Source organism: Gopherus evgoodei, unplaced genomic scaffold (assembly GCF_007399415.2).
Source record: "Gopherus evgoodei ecotype Sinaloan lineage unplaced genomic scaffold, rGopEvg1_v1.p scaffold_216_arrow_ctg1, whole genome shotgun sequence".
NCBI lineage: Eukaryota > Metazoa > Chordata > Testudines > Testudinidae > Gopherus > Gopherus evgoodei.
The window spans coordinates 13,754-40,604 of record NW_022059879.1 but is presented as its reverse complement, the minus strand read 5'-3'; the positions used below and the strand labels follow the sequence as shown (position 1 = coordinate 40,604).

General features: G+C 60.3%; 1 protein-coding gene across 1 annotated transcript in view; it reads left to right on the top strand.

The window, feature by feature from the left end:
* Positions 1–26,851, top strand: part of LOC115640152 (nck-associated protein 1-like) — a gene marked incomplete at both ends in the record, with an annotated part of 47,624 nt that overhangs the window by 7,240 nt on the left and 13,533 nt on the right. The window contains 20 exon segments of the mRNA XM_030542993.1: positions 382–519; positions 868–916; positions 1,878–2,034; positions 3,236–3,292; positions 3,999–4,095; positions 4,980–5,089; positions 7,140–7,272; positions 7,494–7,583; positions 8,709–8,786; positions 10,461–10,606; positions 11,376–11,470; positions 11,473–11,507; positions 11,910–12,029; positions 13,556–13,680; positions 14,179–14,310; positions 14,915–15,133; positions 16,252–16,382; positions 16,989–17,086; positions 18,578–18,671; positions 19,911–20,014. Of these exon segments, the coding sequence (XP_030398853.1) occupies positions 382–519; positions 868–916; positions 1,878–2,034; positions 3,236–3,292; positions 3,999–4,095; positions 4,980–5,089; positions 7,140–7,272; positions 7,494–7,583; positions 8,709–8,786; positions 10,461–10,606; positions 11,376–11,470; positions 11,473–11,507; positions 11,910–12,029; positions 13,556–13,680; positions 14,179–14,310; positions 14,915–15,133; positions 16,252–16,382; positions 16,989–17,086; positions 18,578–18,671; positions 19,911–20,014 (2,208 nt within the window).

The window sequence follows — 26,851 nt, the reverse complement described above, 5'->3', positions numbered from 1 at the left end:
TTGTGCCAGCCTGGCCTGGTGTGCATATGTGCTTATGCTGACAGTGCACGTGAGGGGCTGGACGCGGCTTGTGGGGCAATGTGTGTGAGACCGGAAGTGTGGTATGGACACCTCCTGGCTCGCTCCAGATTCGCAGCCAGGGGCAGCTGAGATCTGAACCTGCCCCAGCAGGTCTGGCCCGACATCCAGCCCCAAACCTAGCTCCACATAACACTTTATGCCTGGCCCAGGCCCCCTATGGTGCTATCCTCACCTGAGAGCAGGACATGGTTACGGGCCCATTTCTGGCCCCCAGCATTCCTTCTAGGAGGTTGTGTAGTTGTAGCTGTAGCTGTTGTATTGCTGCTGCTGCCCCTGCTAACTGCCCCCTGCCCCCTCCAGGCCGTGAGCAGTGCACTTCTGTCTCTCCATTTCCTCTTTGTCCGGAGGAACCAGTCGACCGAGCAGTGGCGCAGCGACCAGCTCCTGAGCCTGATCAGCAACTCGGCCACCATGCTGAGCCCGGCCAGCTCGGATGTCGTGAGTCTGGCCTTCCGGGGCCTGGGGGTGCAGAGCTCAAGGGGTGTTGCCCACAGGACACTGTATGATGGCTCTGCCCGCAGCTGGCTCGCCCAGCTGAGGGGATCCCAGGGGGCTGGGACAGACCCCCACCCCTTGTCCAGCAGTGTAGGGACCAGTGTAGGGACTCCCAGCATGCATGGCCAATCCCTCTCTGTGGGGACTAGGGGGCTGGGTCAGCTCAGAGGGCCAAGGGGGCAGTGAGGGTCAAGAGCCAGGACAGCGGCTCTGCCCGTGTCCGTTCCTACTGGCGAGTGGCTGGGAAGGGCCGTGGAGAGCAACGCTGAGGAATGGCCCCTCTCTCCACAGATGGCCTGCGAGTACCTGTCGCTGGAGGTGATTGAGCGCTGGATACTGAGTAAGTCACTCTGCACCTGGTGGGAAGGGCCCTCGAGGGGGCCCATGCCCCACCTGGCATCCACCCATCCCCATACTCACCCTTCACAGTACGAGGCTCCCAGTGTGGTGGGCAGGCAGTTGGCAGGGAAGGGTTAACACTCATGACGTCACCTGCCTGGTCCTGGGGGATCAGGCAGGTCCCACCTCTCTGAAAGTTACAAGCATCAGAGACCAGAGAATGCCCAGCCCAGCCAGGAGCCTGGCCCCGGAGCCCTGCCCAGCCCTGGTCATTACCTCACACTAGCAGCCCCAATCTGGGGCCTTGGTGCTGGGGATCGCTGCCCCTTTTGGTCCAGCAGCACCCGCGTCTGCTGACCTCTGGATGCCTGGCAGTGCCTGCTCAGCCCCTGGTGATGGGAGGGGGCAGGATGGGGAGTTGGGGTTGGCGGCTCCTCTGTGCCCCTTGTGCCCCTTACATCCCCCTCACTATGCCCCTTCCCCTCCTGTACCCTTATGCCCTTCACCCCTGCCACCCATGCCTTGCCACCTACTGTATCCCTGACATGCCGCACCCCAGGGTCCCTCACCCCCTGCCGCCCCACACCCAGTGCCCCTCATCCCTGCCGCTTCCTCCCAGTGCCCTGCCATGCACCTGCAACCCCACCCCCTGTGCCTCCTGACCCCTGCTGTCCCAGCCCCTGTACCCCTCACCCCTGCTGACTCCTCCCTGCGCCCTGATACCTACTGTATGCCTGCCGTGCCCCACCCCGGGGCCCCTCGCTCCTGTTGCCCCAGCCCCTCTGCCCCTCGCTCCTGCCACCTTGCCCCTGGTGCCCCTCGCTCTTGCCACCTCCTCTCCTGACCGGCCACGTTCTGCATCCCTGCCATGCCCCTGTGCCCCTTGCCCCCCGCTGCCCCACCCCCTGTGTTCCTCACCTCCCTGCTGTGCCCCTGACCCTCCCCTCTGCCCCTCCCTGCAGTTGGCTTCCTCCTGTGCCATGGCTGCCTGAGCTCGAACCCGCAGTGCCTGGAGCTGTGGAAGCTGGGCCTGCAGGGCTCGCTCTACTTCAGCCTCGTCCGTGACTACGCCCTGCAGCTCCACAAGGTCACCGAGGAGTTCTTCGGCCGTCTGAAAGGGTAACAGGGCGCTGGGAGAGCAGCAGGTGGGGAGTGCTGGCATGCGTGGGGACTGGCATGGGCATGGAGGGTGGCTGCTGGGGGAAGGCAGGTTGGGGGTGGAAGGCAGGTGGTGGGGGCAGGGGGCATCTGGCAGGGAGACAGAGCGAAGCTGCTGAGGGCAGGGCAGTGGCAGGGAGGCAGTGGGCAGCTGGTGTGGGTGGGTGGCTGGTGAAGGTTGGAGGGGGATCCCCACCAGACCCAGGGGAAGGGCAGGGAGCGCCCAAAGTGACTAGTACAGTGTCCCGGCTCCCAGGATCGGTGCCACACCCAGCTTTGGGACAGGCCCTTGGAGGGACCCCTTTAATGTGCCAGACCCCAAGGTGGTCTCACTTCCTCCAGGGCAGCCATGGGGCCTCCCAGCCTCCTGAGATTGATGCTCGGGGCTCCAGCTCTCCTGCCCCACCCTGGGAGCTCTGCTCAGCAGCTCCCTGAGCCAGGCTCCTGGTGCCGCTGGGTCCCCTCGTCAGAGCCGCCCCTTCCCCATCTCCCCCAGCCCAGCTGTGTCCCCTGCAGCCCAGTACTGGAGTCCTCGGCAGAGCGACCCAAAGGGGAAAGCACAGGCTGACCTGGCCAGGCCGGGGCCCCAGGGAGCTCCTTTCTCAGACCTCGTGTCTCCCTCTCTGACTTCCTGCCTTCTCAGCTCCCAGGGACTGGGGGTTCCTTCCAGCAGCCAACACTCAGTCACCCACCTCCCTCCGCCCAGGTCTGCTCTCCAGGGGAGCCTGCTCCTCCCACTTGGCCCTGGGCACGAAGTGTTACTGTCCTGGTGATTGGGCTTTCCATTGAGATGGGTCAGCCTCAGCCAGACTTTTAGTGACCTTCAGGGTCAGCTAGCCAGGCAACCCTCCCTCCCTGCCTCATCTCTTAGCCTGCCCCGAGTGCAAACTTAACCCTTGTCCCCTTCACAGGTAGCAATGCACAGTCTGGGGGAAACTGAGGCACGTACAGGCATCAGAAATATTACAGAAAATACCCACTTTGTCACATGCAGCAAAGTCTATGCTGGAGTCTGGTGGGTTGGGGATGGGAGGGGGCTGAGCTGCGCTGGGGGTGGTGCCAGGGGCTCTGTTTCAGGGGGCTGCACTGGGGGCTGTGCTAGGGCTTTGCCGGGGCTCAGGGCTGCCCTGGTGAGCAGCACTCACTCTCGCCCCCTCTGTAGGTACGGGAAGCAGGCGGCTGATGTCAAGGAGTGCAAGGAGCACGCTGTGGCGCACAGGTAAAGGGTGCCTGGGCCTTGAGCACCATCCACACCTAGGTCCTGGGTCATCCATGGGGATGAGGGTTAGTGCCTGTGGTGGGGAGGTCCCCTTGGCACTGGTCAGTGCCCATTGCAGTGTGGGCAGGGCAGGCGTCCAACACGCCTCTGCTAACACACAGCACCTCGTGCTGCTCCAGTCCTGCCCCACTTCCCTACCCATGCCCCCAGTCCCCTCCCCCCGGTAGTCCCTGCTATCCCAGCCCTGGGCTCCTCCACCACCGCCCTACCAGTGCCTCCAGTCCCGCTCCGCAGCCCCTGCTATCCCAGCCCTGGGCTTCCTTCCAGCTCTGACAGTGTCCCCAGTCTCCTCCCACGGCCCTTGCTATCCCAGCCCTGGGTTCCCCCCCAGGTCTGACAGTGCCCCCAGTCCTGCCCCACAGCCCATGCTATCCCAGCCCTGGGCTCCCTCCCAGATCTGACAGTGCTTCTCAAGCTCTTGCTGTCCCAGCCCCACACTGGTTTCAGGGATGAGAGATATTTACCCCTCATTACTCCCCTGATGCGGCTGTCCCACCCAACCACCCTGCATGGCCCTGTAGCCGCATCCACGATGGAGTGAGCAGCCTTGGACACCCTGGTGCTGGGCTGGGCTGTGGGGTGGGCATGGAACTGGGGTGGGGGTGGGCAGTGCAGTGTCCAGTGCAATCACCTGCCCCCCTTGCAGTGGCCAGTTGCACCGGAACCGGTGGGCTTTCCTACGCAACGCAGTGCGGGAGCTGGAGGTTCTGCTGAGCCACCAGCCGGGGCTGCTGGGCCCTAAGGTGAGGGGGCAGGGCGGGCTGGAACTGGGAAGGGGAGTGAGTGTGTCTGTGTGCATGCGTGTGCATGCGTGTGAACATGTATGGTCCCTGTGGTGCCATGTGTTTTTATGTCCAGTGCCCCTCTGCCCCACATCCTGCCGGTCACACTGACAGGGAGTGCTCCGGTCTCTGCCCTGCAGGCCCAGGTCTGGGGGGACAAGGGGTCTCACCCGATGGTCAGACCATGCAACGCTCCTCCGGTTCCAGCAGTTCCAGACGGCTGGCCAATCTCCCGCTGTGAGGGGGATGCAGCACACAGCGTGCTCCCTCTCGTCTCTTGTTCAGTCCCAGTCAGTGTCTGAGCCTCAGGCCCTCGGCCGAGATGTCCCCTGGGGCTCCTCTGTCTTGGGTAGGCTCAAGGGTGCATCTTCCCTGGGCAGTGAGGCAACGGGCTCAGCCCCAGGCTGTCCCTTGTCCCCAGTCCTGCGACAAGTTTCTCGCCCTCGGCTTTGGAGCCTAATAGCCCACGTGTCCACAGCTCAGACATAATTTCCTGTACCAAGGTCTGGCAATACCAGGACAATCAGTTCTTAGCTCTCGGCAGAGCCCCCCTCGTCCCTCTGCAGTGCCATAGGGAGGAAATGGTCAGACACAGACGTAAACCCGCCAGGGCACGTGTGGGCCTGCCTGCGTTGCGGGGCCATGCCATGAGGTTTGTTTCCTCTCCGTTGCCCCTGTGAAGTGATTCCCCCCATCCTAGCTAGCCCTGAATGACCCCATGCCCCTGGCTGCCCGTGAGGGGAGGTTATTTGGCTCTGATGGCCCCTCCCCTGTTTGCTGTCTGGTTTGCGGTGGTGCCTGTGAGCCCTGCCTGGAGCTGACCCCACCGATCTCCACCCTGCCAGGCTCTCTGCGTCTTCGTGGTGCTCTCCTTGTGCCGCGACGAGGTGAACTGGCTGGTGCGTCATGCTGAGCATGTCACCAAGACCAAGACCCCTGAGGACTACGCTGGCAGGTCAGGGCAGGGCCAGGCTTGCAGGAGGCGGGGTGGGACTTGGGGGATGGGACCTGAGGTGTCCTGGGCAAGGGGTGGTGGTCCAAGATGAAGTCTGGTTGTCAGGGAGTGGGGGGTGAGGACAGGCTCTGGGGTGGTCTGGATCTTCGGAGTGGGCCAGACCCTGGGTGGGTCTGGTTCTGGGTGTGACAGGCCGTGGTGGGTCTGTCAGGGGCAGACCGGTCCCTGGGTGGGTCTGGTTCTGGGTGTGACAGGCCGTGGTGGGTCTGTCAGGGGCAGACCGGTCCCTGGGTGGGTCTGGCTATTGGGGCTGGAGGACCCTGAGTGTGCCTGGCTCTGCTTGGGGGAGGGACCGGCACTGGGGGGGTCTGGCTCTGTGGGCGGGGTCAAGCACTGGGAGGGTCTGGTTCTGTGTATGGGGGAATTAGTGGGGGCTGGCTCCGTGTGTGGGGCTAGGCCCATTGTGGGGTCTGGCGCAGAGAGGGGAGGCACTGGTCAGGTCTGGCTCTGGGGAGGGGAGGCAATGTGGGCAGGTGTCTGGCTCCTGAGGGGGACAGGCCCATGGTGGGTCTGGCTCTGTGGCGAGTAGACACTTGTGGGGGGCCTGGTTCTTGAAGGGAACAGGCACTAGAGGGGGTCTGGCTCTTGTGGGGGGAGACAGACACTATTCACTGTAAGATATGGGAGGCTGTGTGGGCCCCATGCTGTGTGGGGTGCACTGGACCCATGGGCCCCCTGGGCAGACGAGAAGGTTGGGGTTTCTGCTCAGGGCCCGCAGCATGGGGGTGTTGGTTTGGGGGTAGGAAATTGAACCAAGTGACATGGCATTAATTTGTGGCCCTGGTGACAATCCTGTGCCCAATTCAGCCAGAAGCGCGTGGCCCATACCCCAGCACAGGTGTGCAAAGGGGGTGCGGCTGCTGCAAGGCCCAAGTGGCACCCGCTCTGGCTGGCGTGGCCTGACAGGATGTGGGCCAAGAGCAAGCGAGGGGAGATGGGAAATGACCCCTGCGGGGAAGGGGAGATGCTGTGGATCCTGCCCTGGGGGTTGGGGAGTCGGCAGCCCCAGCACTGCAGGCCAGACTGCTGCCAGGAAAGCTAAAGCAGCTCCCTGTAGCATTGGAAAATACTCTGGTGAAACACTGCAGGTTCTCCGTGGATTATCTTCACAAAGAGCAGGTCAAAGGGCGACTGGATCACAGTCCCTAGTACCTGCCGCCGGGGAAATGGAAAAGGTGCATTTAGGTTCCTCAGTCTAGCAGACAAACGTCTGATGTGCTCCAGCGGCTGGTCGCTGAAGACGGCCCGCGAGCTGATTTTCAGTGGCATTCAGGCTGCCCTGGCCACCAGTCTGCGGGGCTCTGCATTTTAATTTAGGTTTAAAGGAAGCTTTTTAATCATTTTAAAAACCTTATTTACTTTACATACAACAATAGTTTAGTTATATATTATAGACTTATAGAAAGAGACCTTCTAAAAATGTTAAAATGTCTGACTGGCATGCGACACCTTAAATTAGAATAAATAAGTGAAGACTCGGCACAGCACTACAGAAAGGTTGCTGACCCCTGAGCTAGACACATTCAGGCTGGAAATAATGAAATCACTGGAGCAGGTTACCCAGGAGTGTGAGGGGTTCTCAACCGCTGGCAATTTCGAAAAGGTCTGCTCGAGTTCGAACAGGAATGAATTTGGGGAAGTCCTGTGGCCTGCGCTACTCAGGAGCTCAGACTCAGTGGTCAGAGGGGTCCCTTCTGGGCGTGGAATCTAGAGGGGAACGCTTGGCCGGTGGGTTGGTCAGCACTTGTCTGGACACCTGCGTGGGGGGGTAGCAGGAGTCCCATGGCACTGTGGTGGGCACGGGGCTGCCTTGGGTACCCTGTTTCCAGCTGAAGCTGTCAGATTCGGATCCAGCCCTGCCCGCCCCCAGGTGCGGCGATATGTGGGGAGGGTTGTGGGATTGGTTCCCCAGTGACTCTGGCAGCAGGAGCCCGGGTGCAGCACTGCCTCCCTCAGAGGAGCCTGACCCAGGCCCTTGTCGCCCCTGCAGTCACATCGCCGAGCTGCTGTTCCTCATGGAGCAGCTGCGTACCCTGGTGCACAGGCATGGCCCAGTGATCCAGCGCTACCACGTCCAGTACCTGGCTAGCTTCGACGCCCTGCTGCTCAGCGATATCATCCAGGTATGCTGAGGGGAAGGGCTCTGAGATCCATGCAGCCAGGACCCCGAAAGTGAGACATGCAACCCTGGGAGGGGAAAATTCCCTGGGGCTTGGGAGCCCTGCACTAGCCAGCCCCATCTCTGGGCAGGAACGCTGCCATCGCCATGGGCTCTCCACACCTCAGAATGCGCCCGCCCCCCTGCTTGCGAGAAGCCCCCCTAAGCTGTGCCCATCTCTTTCAGAATCTGACCATCTGCCCTGAGGAGGAGTCCATCGTCATGTCATCCTTCGTCAGCACCCTGTCATCTCTCACCTTGAAACAAGCTACGCAGGTGCCCCCACGGCTCCCTGCTGCACCCGGAGCAGCAGGTCCCTCCATGCGGTGTGCAGGCACCAGGCCATAGCTCCAGCCCAGAACATAAGAACATAAGAACGGCCATACGGGGTCAGACCAAAAGTCCATGTAGCCCAGTATCCTGTCTTCCGACAGTGGCCAATGCCAGGTGCCCCAGAGAGAATGTATAGAACAGGTAATCACCAAGTGATCCATCCCCTGTCGCCCATTCCCAGGTTCTGACATACAGAGGCTAGGGACACCATCCCTGTCCATCCTGTATAATAGCCATTGATGGACCTGTCCTCCATGAACGTATCCAGTTCTTTTTTCAACCCTGTTATAGTCTTGGCCTTCACAACATCCTCTGGCAAGGAGTTCCACAGGTTGACTGCGTTGTATGAAGAAATACTTCCTTTTGTTTGTTTTAACCTGCTCCCTATTAATTTCATTCGGTGACCCCTAGTTCTTGTGTCATGAGAAGGAGTAAATAACACATCCTTATTTACTTTCTCCACAACAGTCATGATTTTATACACCTCTATCATATCCTCCTTTAGTCGTCTCTTTTCCAAGCTGAAAAGTCCCAGTCTTATTAATCTCTCCTCATATGGAAGCTGTTCCATACCCCTAATCATTTTTTGTTGCCCTTTTCTGTACTCTTTCCAATTCCATTATATCTTTTTGAGATGGGGTGACCACATCTGAATGCAGTGTTCAAGGTGTGGGGTACCATGGATTTATATAGAGGCAATATGATATTTTCTGTTTTGTTATCTACCCCTTTCTTAATGATTCTCAACATTCTGTTAGCTTTTTTGACTGCCACTGGCGCTGCACATTGAGTGGATCATTCAAATGAGTGGGAAAGTGGGCAGCCCGGATGCCTGGGTTCACCACCCCCTCCAAGGCTCTGTCTCTGCCCCTGCTGCTGGGGGGCAGGAGCACAGAAAGTAGAGTTGCCAATTTTGATTGGATGCATTCCTGGAGATGTCATCACATTACATAATCTTTAATTAAAGATTCATCTTTAATTCTTGGAGACTACAATCCTGGAGGGTTGGCAACCCTAGCTCAGAGGGGAGAGCCCCCCGCTCATGGAGCTGCTGACCCCTCTCTAAAGCTGCTTCTCTTTCCTGCAGTGGACAAAAAGGAGAAGTTCGACTTCTCAGGGCTTTGCCTGGACTGGTTCCGGCTGCAGGCAACTTCCTCGCCAGATGTTTGCATCCCCATTAGGGGCTGGGCATCTGCCAGGGCGCACACATCCCACCCAGCTCCCTGCCAGGCCCACACCAGCAAAAACTCCCCTGCTCAACCCATTGCACCAACAGCCCCTCCCCAGCCAGATCCCTGCCAAGCCCGCACCAGCAAGCCCTGCCCTTCCCTGCTCAGACCCCTGACAGGCTGCAACCGGCAACCCCTGACCTCCCGCACCCAGCCCAGCCCCCGACTAGGGTTGCCAACCCTCCCGGTTTGGCTGAGAGTCTCCCGGAATCACGTTCCATCTCCCAGAGGCAACTGAACCAATCTGGGAGATTTTAGGCCACTAAAAGTCCGGTCAGTGGTGCACTGGGGCTAAGGCAGGCTCTTTACCTACCCTGGCTCCGTGCCGCTCCTGGAAGCGGCTGGCATGCGCTGCATCCCCTGGTGGAGGCGGGGCCAGGGGGTGTCTGCGCGCTGCCCCTGCCCTGAACAGGAACTCTGTAGCTCCCATTGGCTGGGAACAGGGAACCATGGCCAATGGGAGCTGTGGGGGTGGTGTCTGCAGGCAGTGGCAGTGCGCAGAGCCACCTGATCCCTGAGCCTAGGAGCTGCTGCCGGACATACCATCACTTCCGGGACCCACATGAGGTAAGTGCTGCCCGGCCTGTACCCCACACCCTCTCCTGCACCCCAACCCCCTGCCCCAGCCACCTCCCCCACCCAATCTCCCTCCAAGAGCCCAGACGCCTCCTGCACCCCAAACCCTTGCCCCAGGCTCAGCCTGGAGCCCCCTCCCACACTCTGAACCCTCGACCCCACCCTCCAGCCCAGAGCCCACACCCACTCCCACACCCCAACCCCCTGCTCCAGCCCGGTGAAAGTGAGTGAGGGTGAAGGGTGAGGGAGAGCGAGCGATGGAGGGAGGGAGCTGGAGTGAGTGGGGGCGGGGCCTCAGAGAAGGGGTGGGACAGGGGGCAAGTATAAGGCATTTGGGTTTGTGCGAGTAGACCAGGGGTGGGCAACCTATGGCACGTGTGCCGAAGCGGCACGCGAGCTGATTTTCAGTGGCACTCACACTGCCTGGGTCCTGGCCACCAGTCCCGGGGGCTCTGCATTTTAATTTAATTTTAAATGAAGCTTCTTAAACATTCTGAAACCCTATTTACTTTACATACAACAACAGTTTAGTTATATATTGTAGACTTATAGAAAGAGACCTTCTAAAAACATTAAAATGTGTGACTGGCATGCGACACCTTAAATTAGAGTGAATAAATGAAGACTCAGCACAGCACTGCTGAAAGGTTGCCGACTCCTGGAGCAGACAGTTGGCAACCCTACCCCCCGCCACACCCACATCAGCTCTGCTCCATTTCTGTTCACTAACTAGGGCCATGGCCTGGCTCTGGGCTCCTCTGCCCTGGGAGCAGCCCCTGCCCAGCCACAGGCCCATGGGAAGAACAGCTGGGAGCGGGAGCTGGTGGAACTGCTCCTGGCAGGGCTCGACCTCGGAGCCGGCAGCACCAAGCGCACAGCGCCCTGTCCTAGCAGCTAACAAAGTCGCTCTGCTTGACTGGGGGAGCTGCAGGGCTGATGGTGGGGGAGTGGTGATGTGGCTGCCCCAAGCCCTGGGTCTGGGCTCTTTCTCACTCCCTTCTCTGCCTCCCCCAAGGCTTACACCAGTGTGGCCAAGGCCCCCATGCAGCTGCGCGAGAGCCCGGACATGGGCCGTGTGATGAACCTCATCATGTTCCACTCCAAGATGCTGGACTCACTGGAGGAGCTGGTAGTGGAGACTTCGGACCTGTCGGCCTTCTGGTGTGTATGCGCAGTGCCCGGCGTGGGCAGGCCAGCACTGCCCGGAGCCCATGGGCCAGCCCTGGGCCTGCCTCAACCCCATCAGTGCCTCAGTTTCCCCATCGCACCATTTGGTGCGGGAGAGGATCTACTGCCCTCGGAGCCGTGGTGTGAGGCCTGTTCACTGACTTTTCTGGGCAGGGGTCACTCTGGGAGCACTGGACAGTCAGATGGCGGGCAGGAAGAGTTGGTGCAGCTAGCCCAACAGTGTTGCTAAGGCCTGGCTTCTGGCTCTGTGCTTGGCCCATTCAGACCCACGCCCCCCAGAACCTGGCTCTGATCCAGGGTATGAGGGACTGAGATGCAGCTGCAGAGGGCACAGCAGCCAGTGGGATCCAGGCCTCTGAGCGATGTGAAGGGGCTGGGGTGGTGCTGCTCACATGGAATCACATGCACGCACACACAAACACAGAATCACACACACACAAACACGGAATCACACACACCTGGAATCACACACATACCCACAAATACAGAATCACACACACAGAATCACATGCAAACACCTACATGGAAAAGCACACGCACACACAGACAAACATGGAATCACATGCACATGGACTTGCACATGCAGACAAACACAGAATCACATGTACACAGAATCACACACACACACACACACACACACACAAACATGGAATTACATGCACACACCTACATGGAGAGACGTGTGCGCACACACAGACTCTTCCTGCCCCACCTGTGCTGATGTGTCCTTCTACCCCGACAGTTTCTACGTCCGCCCCTTCGAGAAGCTGTTTGCTCTGACCATGGAGGAGCCGGCCATGCTGCGCTTCACCATCGTCTTCCCACTCGTCTGCAGCCATTTGCCTGCTGCACCCACCCCATGTGTCCAGAGGAGGTGCGTAGCTGAGGGGTAATGTATGAGGAGGGGCACTGCCTGGGGAGAGCCTGGGGAGCATGCATGGTGATACATCGGGGAGGTACGAGGGACATGCATGGGGATTTAGGGGGGACATGGGGACACGGATGGCAATATAAAGGGGAAGACACCCCCCCCGTGGGAGGGCCGGGGGCATGCATGATGATCCATGTGGGGACAACTCGGGGGGGAGCGGGGGCAGGCATGCATGGAGATGTGTGGGTGAGGAGCAGGGGGAGGACACAGGGCAACGCATGGGGGAGGGGCAGGGTTGCCTCCCCCATGGGGTAAGAAGCTCAGTGGCTGGCGTTTGGGATCTGTGGCTGGAAGATGCCAGGTGGGGGAGCAGAGCCGTGAGCCGTCCCTGGCCTCTCTCCGCAGTATCCCCACCTGAAGAGCTGCAGCCTGGGTCTATGCAACAGCTTCCTGGAAGAGATCGCCAAGCAGGCTGCCAGCTGCATCATGGGCACATGTGCCAAGCAGCGCAAACTCAGTGAGCAGGTGAGGGGTGTGGCACAGTGCTGGGGGGTGTTGGGGGATCTGCCAGTGTGGGGACCCCTCTGCAACCAGGTGAAGGGTGCGGCATGGTGTCAGGGGGTCCCCTCCCTGGGGCAGCCACTAGACTGGGGGCATAGAGGCTCCTCTGCGAGGAAGTGAGGGGTGTGGCATGGTGCTGGGGGTGCCGAAGGAGCTTGTACCCTTGGGGCAGTGCCCTGGGCAGCTGCCAGCCCGGGGGACCCTTTGCAAGCGGGTGAGGGGTATGGCATGGTGCTGGGGGGTGTTGGGGGATCTGGCAGCCTGGGGGCCCCTCTATGAGCAGGCGAGGGGTGTGGCACAGTGCTGGGGGATGTTGGGGGATCTGCCAGCCTGGGGGCCCCTCTGTGAGCAGGCGAGGGGTGTGGCACGGTGCTGGGGGATGTTGGGGGATCTACCAGCCTGGGGGCCCCTCTGTGAGCAGGTGAGGGGTGTGGCACGGTGCTGGGGAGTGCCCAGGGGGTCTGCCAGACTGGGAGCCCCTCCGTGAGCAGATGAGGGGTGTGGCACAGTGCCGGTGGGTGTTGGGGGATCTGCCAGTGTGGGGGCCTCTCTGTGAGCAGGTGAAGGGTGTGGCACGGTGCCAGGGGGTGCCTCGGGGATATGCCAGTGTGGGGGTCCCTCTTTGAGCAGGTGAGGGGCGTGGCATGGTGCCGGGGGGTGCCTGGGGGATCTGCGAGACTGGGGCACCTCTGCAACAAGGTGAAGGGTGTGGCATAGTGTCAGGGGGTCCCCTCCCCGGGGCAGCCGCTAGACTAGGGGCATGGGGGCCCCTCTGTGAGCAAGTGAGGGGCGTGGCATGGTGCTGGGGGTGCCGGAAGAGCTTGTACCCTTGGGGTGGTGCCCAGGGCAGCTGTCAGCCTGGGGGCCCCTTTCCGAGCAGGTGAGGGGCATGGGCATGGGCATGGGGCTGGGCAGTACCGGGGGAGCTGCCAGACTGGGGGCATGTCAGTGAGCAAGGGGGTTATGGGGCGTGGCATGGCACTGGGTGGGTTTGCTTCCAGCTGGGGGTTCGGTGGGCAGGTGAGGGGCACAGGGTGTGGCATGGTCCTGGGTGGGGTACCTTGTTGAGGTGCCAGCTGAGTGCACAGCAGCAGTTGCGTGTACCAGGATTGCTCACCATCTGGGCGCGCTGACTGAGGGCTGTGGCTGGCCCTCCACAGGCTGCTCTCCAGGCTGGCAAAGCCCTGCGGGGCTGTTTGGTGCTGGGGGCTATGGAGATGGCCGTGGTTGGAGTCATGTAGCCTTGCCAGGGAACAAATGGCCAGTGACTGCTGCTTGCTGAGCCGTGGGGGCGGTGGGGGTGGGCATCAGTGTGGCCAGTGGCTCTGTGGCAAGACGAGCCAGATGCCAGGCAGATGGGATGTGTCCTGCACCAGAACTGTGGCGCGGGGGGAGGGGACCCTATGTGCATCTGGGGGCTGCCAAATCCTGGCCCTCCAAGCCCCCAGCCCCTCACTCGCTCAGTGCCCCCGTCTCTATCTCCTGGGGAGCTGCTGCCCAAACACTGTGCTTCCACCATCAGGAAGGCCCAGAAGCAGCCCCCCAGGAAGGGGGAGCCGGAGCGGGACAAGCCAGGGGCTGAGAGCCAGAGGAAGGACCGGATCGTGGTGACCAAGTAAGCCCACTGCATGGGGGTCTTCCAAGGGGCATTAGAGCTGCTCTGCCATCCCTTGGGGGTGAGGGTTCTCCCATTCAGAGGACTCCTCCCCCTGTGCTTCAGATGGCTGGGGTAACCGGGCAGTGAGGGGACAGGTTCTGGGTCCCCAGAATGGCTGATGGCTCAGATCTGGGAAGCGATACTGGCACCTGGCCCTTCATAAGCACTCCCAGCCTTTCCATTGCCCAAGATACACTTGGTTTATTGGACTGCCCATCGCCCCTCGGAGCGGAGGGAGTGGTGAACCCAGGCATCTGGGCTGCCTGTCGCCCCTCGGAGCGGAGGTGGCAGTGAACCCAGGCATCCAGGCTGTCCACTTTCCCATTTATTTGAATGATCCCACCACATTTGGGGTCTGGGAGCTAGTGTGCGTTGGGCTGACAGGTGTGGGGGAGGGGCCTGGGCTCCAGAGCCATTTGCGGTGAGCGGTGACCGTGCCGGCGTCTCTGCCCCCAGCATGGACAAGCTGCACCAGGTGCTGAGCGAGCTCTCCCTGAGCATCAACCACGTCCCCAGCTTCACCGTGTTCAAGCACATGGTCACACCGTCCGAATACCTCAGCAGCCACCTGGAGACGCAGCTCAACAGGTCCGTAGGCCCCGTGACTGGCTGGCTGGCTGGCTGGGTGCGGCGTGTCCCTGCGCATGGCTCGTGGGCCTTGGGCAGGCGGGGATGGGAGTGCGGCGGGTCCCTGACTATGGCCCATGGGCTGGGATGGGGACACGTTGCGTTCCTGCCCACAACCTTTGGGCGGGTGGGGATGGCAGAGTGGTGTGTCCCTGCTCATGGCTCTCGAGCAGGTGGGGAGGGGGACACAGCATGTCCCTGTAACTGGCCCTCTGGCAGGTGGGTGGGGAGGGGGGATGCGGCATGTCCCTGTCCACGGCCCTCAGGCGAGAGGGTGGGGAGAGGGGCACAGCATGTCCCTGTCCATGGCCCTCAGGTGGGCGGGTGGGGAGGTGAACGTGGCGTGTTCCTGTCCATGGCCCTCAAGCTGGGAGACTGAGTTGGCTATTGGTGCTGTTACATCCACAAGCCCCAGCCAACTTCTGAGCTGAGTTGTGCTGGGAGATGCGCATTCGCAGGGAACATGGGAGTGAGGCTGGGTGCTTTCAGTGGGGAGGTTGTGGGCTCAGCAGATCCACTCGGGGGTCTGTGTGGGGCCCCCTCTGAGCCCCCCATCCCCTTACAGATCCTTCGTGTGGATGGCCAGCTACAACCAGGCTACGCAGGAGATTGCGCAGCCCTCAGAGGTGCTGGCTGGCCTGCGCTCCTACCTCGCCTTCATCCAGTCGCTGAGGCAGTTCACGTGCGTGGACTCCAGCCGCATCATCCACAATGTCCTGCTTCAGCAGACACAACCCCTGGACTCAAGCATGGAGCAGACCCTCACCACCATCTACACCAACTGGTGGGTGCCTGGGCTGGGGGCAGCCTGGCCTGGGCCACCGGACAGGAGAGAGCCCTGGATATCCCTGAGCCATGGGGCAGGAGAGCCTGGGAGGTGCCTGGAGGGATGGGGGAAGTGGGAAAAGCTAACCTATGAGGAAAGGTTGAGAGTCTTGGGCATGTCAAGTGTAGAACAGAGAAGGCCAAGGCAGGACTTGACACCAGTCTTTAGCTACGGTCAGGGCTGTTCCGAATAAGGCCGAGGCCCAGTTGTTCTCCATGTGCATTGATGGGACACGAAGGAATCTGCTGTTTGCAGCCAGGGAGATCTCGGTTAGATAGTGGGAAAAGCTTCCTGGAGTCACTGGGCTCTGGAGCAGGCTCCGAGGGGGTTGTGGAATCCCCATCACTGGAGGTTTGTAGGAACTGGTTGGACAAATCCCTGTCAGGGATGGTCCAGATGTCCAGCCTTTGTGCGTGGCCTCTTGTGGTCCCTTCCAGCCCCATATTTCTGTGGTTCTGTGCACCTGGGGGGATTTCATGGGGCTGGAAAGCCGGTGCTCGGAGAGCGACGGGTGGCCCTGCCCAGCATGGGGACAGCAATGGGAGAAACAGTCAGGCCTCTTGATCTCGCACTTTCTGGGCAAATAGGGCCGGTGAGGAGAGGGAACAAAAACCTACTTCTAGAGCCAACAAGTGAACAGGCTGCCCATGTGAGAGCTTCCCTTAGCCAGTACCCCTCAATCCTGACCCACAACCCTCTGCTATCCCAGTCCTGGGCTCCCCCCCAGCTCTGCCAGTGCCCCTCAGTCCTGACCCATAGTCCTCTGCTTTCCCAGCCCTGGGCTCCCATCCCTCCAGCTCTGCCAGTGCCCCTCTATCCCGACCCACAGCCCTCTGCTATCCCAGCTCTGGGCTCCTGCTCAGCTCTGCCAGTGCCCCTCATTCCCGACTCGCAGCCCCTGCTAGCCCAGCTCTGAGCTCCCCACACATCTCTGCTAGTGCCCCTCAATCCCATCCCGTGCTCACACACCGGTACAAGGGAGTTCGGGCTCTGGCAGGGCAGATTCGGAGCAGGCTGGGAGAACAGTGCTGGGCCTGGCTGTCCGGTGTAAGTGGAGGCTTTTTGGCTCCATGCAGGTACCTGGAGGCGCTGCTGCGCCAGGCCAGCACTGGGGCCATTGTGCTGTCCCCAGCCATGCAGGCCTTCATCAGTGTCCCCAGGGAGGGGGAGCAGAGTTTCAGTGCAGAGGAGATTTCAGACATCTCAGGTGAGCCGCGGCAGCTCCATGCACTGATGATGGGGCCGCATGACGGCGGGATGCAGAGGGGGCTGCATGGCGGTGGGACAGCTGGCCCTGGATGATTCTGGGGACGGGGGTGAGGATGCGAGGTGGCAGGACAGCCGGCCCTGGGGACGGGGGATGGAGACACACAGCAGCAGGCCAGCAGGCTGTGGGGCTGAGGGTTGGAATATGCAGCGGCGGGACGGCCAGTTCTGGGGATGGGGATGGGGATGCAAGGTGGCAGGACAGCTCTGGGGATGGGGCCGAGAATGCGCAACGGCCAGACAGCCCTAGGGTTGGGGCTGGGGATGCATGGTGGTGGGACGGCTCTGGGGATGGGGATGAGGATGCATGGCAGCCGGACGGCCCTGGGTTTGGGGCTGGGGATGCATGGCAGCTGGACGGCTCTGGGGATGGGGCTGGGGATGCGTAGTGGTGGGACGGCTGGCTCAGAGTGAGCTGGTCTGGCTGGCTGGAGACTGGGAGGCCCAGTGCTGGGACATGCCGTTCTGGGGTGTGTGAGGGTTGGGTGTGACCCAAGCAGGCCAGAAGGAGCTAACACTCTGTGTATGATCCGCTCTCCTCCCCCAGAGATGCAGGCGCTGGCCGAGCTGCTGGGTCCCTGCGGCATGAAGTTCCTGAGCGACCACCTCATGTGGCACGTCACCTTGCAGGTGGTGGAGCTGAAGGTAGGAGGCTGGGGCGGGAGAAACCACTGCTGGGTGCACTCAGCTCCCCAGGGCTACGGGCTGGGCAGGCAGCGGGAGTCAGTGCTTAGAACAGAGTACCCAGGACTCCTGGGTTCCCTGGGAGCAGTGTGGGGTTAGTGTGGTAGAGCAGGGGGTCTGGGAGCCAGGACTCCTGGGTTCCCTGGGAGCAGTGTGGGATCAGTGTGGTAGAGCAGGGGGGTCTGGGAGCCAGGACTCCTGGGTTCCCTGGGAGCGGTGTGGAGTTAGCAGGGTAGAGCTGGGGGTCTGGGAGCCAGGACTCCTGGGTTCCCTGGGAGCAGTGTGGGGTTAGTGTGGTAGAGCAGGGGGTCTGGGAGCGGTGTGGAGTTAGTGTGTTAGCGCAGGGGATCTGGGAGCCAGGACTCCTGGGTTCTCTGGGAGCAGTGTGGAGTTAGCAGGGTAAAGCTGGGGGTCTGGGAGCCAGGAGTCCTGGGATCCCTGGGAGCAGTGTGGGATCAGTGTGGTAGAGCAGGGGGTCTGGGAGCCAGGACTCCTGGGTTCCCTGGGAGCAGTGTGGAGTTAGTGTGGTAGAGCAGGGGCTCTGGGAGCCAGGACTCCTGGGTTCTCTGGGAGCAGTGTGGAGTTATTAGAATAGAGCAGCATGGGAGCTGGGAGCCAGGACTCCTGGGTTTTATTGCCAGACCTGTCACTGGCTTGCTGTGTTCCCAGTGGATAATATCCCATCAGCTCCCAGCTACTGTGGGGAGCACAGGGTCCCGCTTCTAGGTTCATGTGATTGTTATATGGGGCTCAGTACATCAGTGTCTGGGAGGTCCCTTCCGAGCTGGAGGTGCTGGTGTTCGGCAAAATACTGATATCAGTGGGGAGCCCCATGGCAGCAGCCCCTGGCTCTGGGTGAGTTGGGTTTGGCTGGTTCTGGCATTGGGTGAGTTGGGCCTGGCTGGCTCTGGTTCTGACTGGCTATGGGCCAGTCGGGCCTGGCTGGTTCTGGCTATGGGCCAGTCATGCCGGGCTGGTTCTGGTTCTGGCTATGGGCCAGTCGGGCCTGGCTGGTTCTGGCTATGGGCCAGTCATGCCCGGCTGGTTCTGGTTCTGGCTATGGGCCAGTCATGCCCGGCTGGTTCTGGTTCTGGGTGGCTATGGGCCAGTCGGGCCTGGCTGGTTCTGGTTCTGGGTGGCTATGGGCCAGTCGGGCCTGGCTGGTTCTGGCTATGGGCCAGTCAGGCCCGGCTGGTTCTGGTTCTGGCTGGCTATGGGCCAGTCATGCCCAGCTGGTTCTGGTTCTGGCTGGCTATGGGCCAGTCGGGCCTGGCTGGTTCTGGCTATGGGCCAGTCATGCCCAGCTGGTTCTGGTTCTGGCTGGCTATGGGCCAGTCGGGCCTGGCTGGCTCTGGCTCTGGTTCTGACTCTGGGTCAGTCGGGCCTGGCTGGCTCTGGCTGGCTCCGGCTCTGGCTGGCCCCCGTTTACCATTGTGATTGTGTCTGTTGCAGAAGTTGGTGACTGAGAACATGGACATGCTGGTGCAGATCCGCTCCAACTTCTCCAAACCAGAGCAGATGGTATCACTGCTGCCCAGGCTGACGTGTAAGTGTCATTCCCCCCCTCCATTGCTCCCTCCCTGGCATCTGCATTGAACCCCCTGCCCAATCCATGGACGGCTGAGGATGGAGTTCAGGGCTGAGCTGCAATGAGCACTGAGTGGAGAGGAGACTCAGGTGGGGAATAGCAGGTGTGGTGAGGAAAGGGACTGGGGGTTGGGGTGAGGGGTAGTGGCAGAGCTGGGGGCTCAGGAGGGGGCTGAGGGTTGGGGTGAGGGGTAGTGGCAGAGCTGGGGGCTCAGGAGGTGGGGCTGAGGGTTGGGGTGAGGGGCCCTGGCAGAGCCGGGGGCTCAGGAGGGGGCTGAGGGTTGGGGTGAGGGGCACTGGCAGAGCTGGAGGCTCAGGAGGTGGGGCTGAGGGTTGGGGTGAGGGGCACTGGCAGAGCTGGGGGCTCAGGAGGTGGGGCTGAGGGTTGGGGTGAGGGGCACTGGCAGAGCTGGGGGCTCAGGAGGGGGCTGAGGGTTGGGGTGAGGGGTAGTGGCAGAGCCGGGGGCTCAGGAGGGGGGCTGAGGGTTGGGGTGAGGGGTAGTGGCAGAGCTGGGGGCTCAGGAGGGGGGTGAGGGTTGGGGTGAGGGGTACTGGCAGAGCTGGGGGCTCAGGAGGTGGGGCTGAGGATTGGGGTGAGGGGCACTGGCAGAGCTGGGGGCTCAGGAGAGGGCTGAGGGTTGGGGTGGGGTGGGGTGAGGTGGGTGCTGGCCATTGGGGGTGGGGGGGAGTGGAACTGAGTGAGACCTAGGCCAGCATGTCTGGGGGGGGGGCGCCATTCAAGGTCAGAGTGGAGGAGCTGGCTGCATCCACTGTGCACCAGCCTGGGAGGCAGCATTGGAGCTGTGTGGGGCAGGCCTTTCACACTCTTCCTGGAGCATTATGGGGCTGTGATGGAGGGGAGCCACTGACTCCCCCCCCCCCGCCATGTATGCTGGGGACGTGGCTGGGCAGGCGTGGTGAGTGTCCCACATCCATCCTAGGACAGGTCTCTGCGCAGCTCTGCCCAGGTGGCCTCTGGAAAGCAGGGACAGTAACTGGCCCCAGCCCCTCTCTGGGGTCAGTGGGGAGGGTTTGTTGGCTAACACCTGTGTGGTGCTTGGAGAGCCTCAAGCATTGCATTGCTCCTTTCCTGCACTTGGCTGCTGGACAGTTGTTAAAGAGCTGCCATGTCCTGCCCCAGAGGGAGCCTGGGGCTGCTACATGAGAGGGGGCAAACTGTGTCCATTGCCATCTCAAGGGCAGGCTCTCTTCTCGCTGCAGGTCTGCTCCCACCGCTGCCCGTTCCTGATGGGCCCCATTGAGTGCCTGAAGGACTTTGTCACCCCAGACATGGACATAAAGGTGGGGGCGACCCTTGTGCTTCTCTCTGCTGTGGGTGGGCTCTGTGGCTAGGCGGGCAGATCAGAGAACATACTGGGCTGCTGCACAGGCAGCCTCCCCTGCTGTCCACATCTGGGCCCGGGGTGATTGACCTGGGTGTCTCTCCTCCTGCCAGGGGCCTTTACCCAGCTGGGGATCCAGAGTGCGGCAGTGTGTGCCAGGCCCCACAGCCCTAATCGTGGGCTGGGGGTGGGGTTGTCCAGCCACATGGGAGATGCCCCTTCCGCCAGGAGACAAAAGTCCCTGCTCCCCTCCAACCTGCATCACAGCTCAGGTTGACCTGGCTCAGGTTCTCAGGAGCAGCCACCGGGGGTCTGCAGACCCAGTTGAGGATGGGTGAGGGGTTTTGCTGCATGAACCAGAGTTCTGTCCTCGGCACCTGAGTTAATATTTATCCATGAGCGTGATGGAAACTCTGGGCCTGAGTTCAGCCCCTGCCCATGCTGCAGAGATGGCAATGCTGGATGCCTGCCTGCCGCAGAGGGGAGTCTGGGTCTGTTCGAGCCGTCGCCTTGCAGAGCCTGGGCCCAGCATGCTGCAGTGTCCACAGGGCTCTCAGCATCGTCCCAGCCAGCAGCAGCCTCCCCAGATCACTCACTGCAGTCTCCAGGCGGGGAGAGCTGGGGGCTAGTGGTTGCCTGTGCCTGGGCCAGTGATCGCGGCTGCTGCAGAGGGGAGGAGCACTCAGAGCTCGCCAGCGAATCCTCTGCCCTGCCCTGAGGGAACCCAGGCCACGAATGGTGCAGAGACCCAGGGTAAGAAATGGAAATGCCCCCCAACTCCCACTCCAATGCCAGGACTGGGTGGGCCTCGCTGAGAAGCTGTTCTGTGGGTATAAGCCCCAGGGGCTCCGCTACCAGAGGGTGGCTGGCCAGAGCTGCACTCTGGGAATGTGTCGTCTTGGCCCCATGGGCCTCGATGGCAAAACTCCCCTGACATCAGTAGGTTGCGGTTCAGCAACCCACAGTCCCCAGGGCTGCCCTGGCCAGACAATCATGTGTCGGGGGCCTTGGTGGGTTTGTTGGCCTCCAGCCCTGGGTGGGAGTGGAGTCTCCTCTGGAGAGTGGGTGCCCAGGCAGCCTGACACGCCACAGGTCACCTGAGGGCCTTTCTCGGGCTAGGCAGAGGTGTGTGGCGTGTTGTGCTCAGCCCTGCACCGTTGCTCTGAACAGGGACACTGCGCTGACAGGGTGGCAGGGTCTGGGGATGTTCTGTCATGTGGAGAGGCCTGAACACATGCTGTGTCCTTGGGGTTGGAGCACATTGTGAGACTCGATAAACTGTGAGCCAGAGTTTGCCCTGGGCTCAGCGTGGGTGGCTCCTAGATGGGCAGAACGGGGATGTGCAGATGCTGTTGGACGCTGACTGGTCCATACTGCTCTTGTTGCCCCGCTGGTCCCTGGGGGGTGGCATGATGTGTGAGCACGGTGGGCTTCTGCTGGCTTTGGCGGACAGGCATGTTCTGGTGTGGTGGGTCCCTCCCAAGGTGGCGGCGCACAGGGTTGTGTCAGTTCAAATTGTGTTTTCCTGGCTGGGCCCCACTTTCAGCCCAAAGGAGCTGGTGTTGCGGGGTCCTCGTGGAAACCAAGGGGACATGCCTGTTAGATGGGACCCATCCTTAGTATCGATATTTGAGAGGTCGGCCTGAGGATAGTGGCACAGCAGAGCAGGCCTGTGTTAATGACACAAAGTGTGAACGGAGAGCAGGGTGTGTGTTAATGACGCATGGTGAGAATGCAGAGCAGAGCAGTGTGTGTGTTAATGATGCAGGGTGTGAATGCAGAGCAGAGCAGGATGGGTGTCTTGATGCAGAGTGTGAATGCAAAGCTGGGCTGTGCATGTGTGTGACGAACTGGGACTGTTCTTAATGTGGTCTGTGAATGCTGAGTGGGGAGTGTTGGCCTGAGAGGACGATCTGCACTGGAGGATGGGAGACCGGCCTTGAGGAAAGATACCTGAGCATGTAACATGAGAACCCAGGAAGGGGTTAGAGGCCAGGTGACACCTCTGCCCGGGAAGCTGAACAAAGGCTGGGAGAGGAGACGCTGGGGGGAGAGAGGAAGTTTTCAGGAATTGGCTAAGGAATGGAGGGAAGCGCAGACGGGGCTCTGATTCCCCAATGGGGCTGTGGTGCCCCTGGGACCCCAAGATGGACCTAATTGGGGAGGATCCTGTTGTCCGTGCATGCAAGACCTGTCTTGGTCTGTGTTCCTGTCATCTAAATAAACCTGTTTTACTGGCTGGCTGAGAGTCATGGTGAGTTGCAGGAAGCCGGGGGTGTAGGGCCTTGTGTTCCCCCACGCTTTGTGACAATGTGTTAATGACACAAGGTGTGAATGCAGAGCTGGGCAGGGAGTCTGTTAATGTATGGTGTGAATGCAGAGCGAGGTGTGTGTTAAATCGCACAGGGTGTGAATGCAGAGAAGAGCAAGGTCTTTGTGTTGACACATGGTGCCAATGCAGAGCAGTGCGTATGTCAATGATGCAGGGTGTGAATGCTGTGCAGGGTGTATGTTAATAACGCAGGGTGTGAATGCTGGGCAGGGTGTATGTTAATGATGCAGGGTGTGAATGGTGGGCAGGGTGTATGTTAATGATGCAGGGTGTGAATGCTGGGCAGGGTGTGTGTTAATAATGCAGGGTGTGAATGCCGGGAAGGGTGTATGTTAATGATGCTGGGTGAGAATGCAGAGGTGCTGTGGGGTATTTACTGTACAGCAGCCCATAGACAGTCAAGTAGTGGGGTGTGGTGGCCAGGCATTGGACTGGCTCAGTATGAACGTGCCCACGCTGCCAGAGAGGCACATGCCAGCACTTGCCCATTTTTCAGAGCCATGGACAGGGGGCTGGGAACCCCACTCCAGCTCCATTTAGCAAGATGAGTTTCACAGCTCCGAGAGGAAGGCATTGGATCTAGCCATGTGGCCCACTGGCCTGCGCCGCACCCCGTGCGGGGGTGACTGTCACCCTGGTTAGATTCAGGCAAATCACAGAAGGGCGCTGGCCACGGGACCTTGTGATGGCAGCACACACCTGCCATCTGCAGGCTGAGCTAGTCTGTCATGCTGAGGCCTGTCAGATGTGGAGGTGCTCAGCAGGGCTGGGAATGAGTCACTCCAGGCCTGGATGCCACTTGCACCTGGCAGATGGACCATGGGGCTGGGCTAATGCGGCTGGAGCCGGTGATGATCAGTGAGAGATGGAGGGGAGCCAAGAACCATACAGCTTAGGAAAGAGCTGCCTGGGGCTGCTGATTGGGTCCTGTCCTCCACTGACCTCCAGTGTCCTTGTGCAGGCAGGGCCGGGCTGGCCCAGTGCTTTGAGAGCTGGGCTTGTGGCACTGTCATGGGGGATGAGCATGCAGGAGCAGTGGGGAAATGCAGCTGGGATTGCAGCTCTGTCCCCAACCATCCCTTCTCCCCTCAGGCACAGCCAGGCCCAGGGGGTTGGGCTGCACCCTCAGAGCATGGAGAACCTGTGAGGAAGGAACTGGCTGCTGCAGTAGAACTAGCGCGGTGTCAGCAGCCACCTGGCTAGAAAGAGCAGGGATGCCCAGTCAGTGCCTCTAGCAGCCAGAGGGTCCAGCCCGGACTGAGGGACCTGGAGAGGGAGAGGCCATGAATCTGCCAGCACACTGCATGCAAATGCCCGCTCGGCTGGGGTCCAAGCAGTGGTGGGGAGTGGGCAGGGAGCATTGCTGGGAGCAAGACCCAGGTGTGTGGGGCTGGGAGACACAACCATGTGTCCTGATCCACATTGGAGGGGATGATTGCCACCGCCGCGGATCCCCAGGAGTTCGGCCAACACAGGCAGGAGGGATGGATGTATCTAGGTGCTGTCCTGTTTTACTGCTTGTGCTTCCCAGGGCCATTGATGGGTACCAGCCAGGGGACAGGCCTGAGAAACACCTAGGGAGGGTTGGGTCTCTGGACATTGTGGGGTTATCTGCAGGGAAGAGCCCAGGCAGAGCCAGGAGAATATCAGTACCTGGGTTAATTGGGTCAGGGCGGTCATACCCTGCGTGAGCCCCAGGGGGCAGTAGCAGACAGCACATTAGACGTCTGGCTAGGTGCTGCCTTGTGCTATGGCAGTTTAAAGACAGGGCTGTCTGGGGCTGTGTTTGCTGGGGCAGAGCTGGGGGGGGAGCCCCTCTCTGTACAGCTGGGATGGGCACCATGTTATGGGCAGGAGCTTGTTCAGAGATGGTGGGATGGGCCCGGCAAGCTGCCATGCTGGCCCCTTTGGGCTCACCTGGGGTTTTTGGGCAGGTCGGAACTGCGCGGTGGTGCTGTGGGGCCAGATCTTCAGACAAAGTCAAGCTGGAAATGGGAGGGAACTGGGTTATCCTTCTCCCATGATCTTCGGGGAGACGCTGGGTTAGGATGTCAGACTGGGCCAGGGATGTTCTGATTCTCCATTTTGGACCCAGGCATGTGTAACTAGGTTGGTATTTAGTTTGAGTTTGGCCCTGGGGTGGGTGTTGATTTCAGCAACATCACCAATATTCCCTTGTGCGCCCAGGGGTCCTCTCCCGTTGTGTTGCTGCTGTGTTCAACCCCAGAGGTGGCTGCATTAGAGTAGTGGACAAAGTGATCCTGTATTTGCACACCCGGTGAAGCCAGTGGGTGGAGAAGGGCCAGCGGGATGTAAGCAGGCTGATTTTTCATTGCCAGAGTTAATGGCTTTATTGTCAGCAATGCAGCACAGAGAAGGAGTGAGTGGAACTCATTTTGCACTGGTAGTGAGGGAGCGAATGCCTCCAGACCCACAAAGCACCACTCTGGTACCAGCTCCTGGCTGGTCTCTCAGATCCATGATGCAGACGGAGAAAGAGCCCATGTGGCTGCCTCTGACAGAGATGGAGGTGGGGGAGGAACCTCCAAGGGCTGGACCTAGGGCCAGATCATGCTAGGCTCTCCCCTTCTTACTGGGAAGGGGCTCTGCGGGTCACACTGGGTCGTGGGCAAATCTGGGGCAGCCTAGTGCCCAGTTGCATTGCTGCATGGAGGGATGGAATGCAGCTCACCTGGCCAGTGTCAGCAAAGCGCCACTTCCCTAGTGTAGCCGGGCCCTGTGTCTGGGACAGGTGCTGGTTGGTGAGCTGCACTGACTGGGCTGAGCCTTCCCTCTCTCGATGCCATTCACATCCCTCTCCAGTGTCGCTGGTGTGTCCTACCCGGTGACAGCCTGTCAGCTCAGCAACTGCCATGAGAGTGACAGTAGGTTTCCGGATGCCTTAGAGCTGAGCCGGTTACCAGAGGGAGGCTTGCACAGAAGAGCGATGCAGCTGGCACTGGCATTGCCTTGGCTGTCACCTCTGGGGGGCATTTCCTCTCTGCCCCCTCTCTTTGGATCCAGGCCCAGTCTCCTTGCTAGGCAGGTGGGGTCCCACTTCCACTTATTGCCCTGCCATTCACACTGCTGCCCCCAGACAGCCTGGATTCAGAGGCTCGAAGACCTAGTGGACTGGAGACAACTGACAGCTCCCGCTACGGCACACTCCCGTACGTCATGGGGGATTGGAGAGGACTTGGAGAGGTTCCGTCAGCCGGCGACTGTGATAGTTGTGGTGGGTCATGAATGGCCTAGTGCTGGGAGCCACAGCTGGGCAGCGTCATGCCTTGCAGAGCAGACGCGAGTCCCTCTGTGCATCTCAGTCTGAGGGCAGCTGCCCCTCTGACTGAGCTGTCATAGTGGGTCAGGGGCTGCAGCCTTCGGGGGTTAGCCTGGCTGGGTTAGGTACCTTGGGCTGGGTAGAGGTGTCACCCCTCCTGCATCTGGGCTGGATCAGCATCTCCTCCTACCCTGGGGGGCATGTCAATTGCTCCTCTCAACCGTTTATCATGCTTAGTGCAAATAAACGGAGCCAGGTATAGATTCACAGAGTACCAAGGAGGTGAGACTCACCAGCCCTCCATGGCCCTAAGTCCCTATGTTCTTGGTGAGGCCTCTGGGATAGGCTGGAACCTGCCTCCTTCCCACAGTGAGGACAGAACACATGGGGGATCAGTGAGATCCTTTAAGGACTAGAATCCCCTCCCAGCCACGTGTGGCCAGAGAGCTGCACTCTGCCTGTGCCGGGGTCACCTTTAATGCTCAACATTAGTTCTAATTAGGGAGGCCACCTGTCCTGTTTTTTGAGATATGTCTCTTATTTGGTGTGTCATGTCCCATTACCGTGGTCCAATTAATGCTGCTAAGAAGTATTTGACCAGATGCAGAGTGTTCCAAAGGACTGGTCCTGCGCTGGGGCACAGAGCTGGGATCGGGGGTAATGAACACAGAGCCCTAACGTTAGCTCTGCCCATTTAGTTTCCATCCACGTGACCTTTGTGACCTGGAGATGTAGATGGTCACTAGTCCTACTCATTGTTAGTATCGGCATGGGCTCTCGCTCCCCATGTGCTGCTTTTCCTTTAGGGTCTAATAGACAATGATACGCCATGTAGGATTTGAGAGAAATGGAGCTGAAATCCTTGAGACAGAACTTTGTTATCTAGGAAATCCTACAGGCTCTGAATAGCCCTTTCAATGAGCACACATGAAATCTCAATAGAACCTGACCGTGGTCTCCAGGGCTCTTCTACAGGTGCTTACAGCCCATAGAACCTGACCATGTTCCCCGGAGCTCTTCCATAGGGGCTCATAGCCCGTAGAACCTGACCGCGGTCTCCAGGGCTCTTCCATAGGAGCTCACAGCCCATAGAACCCGACTGTGTTCCCTGGGGCTCTTCCATAGGGGCTCATAGCCCGTAGAACCCGACTGTGTTCCCTGGGGCTCTTCCATAGGGGCTCATA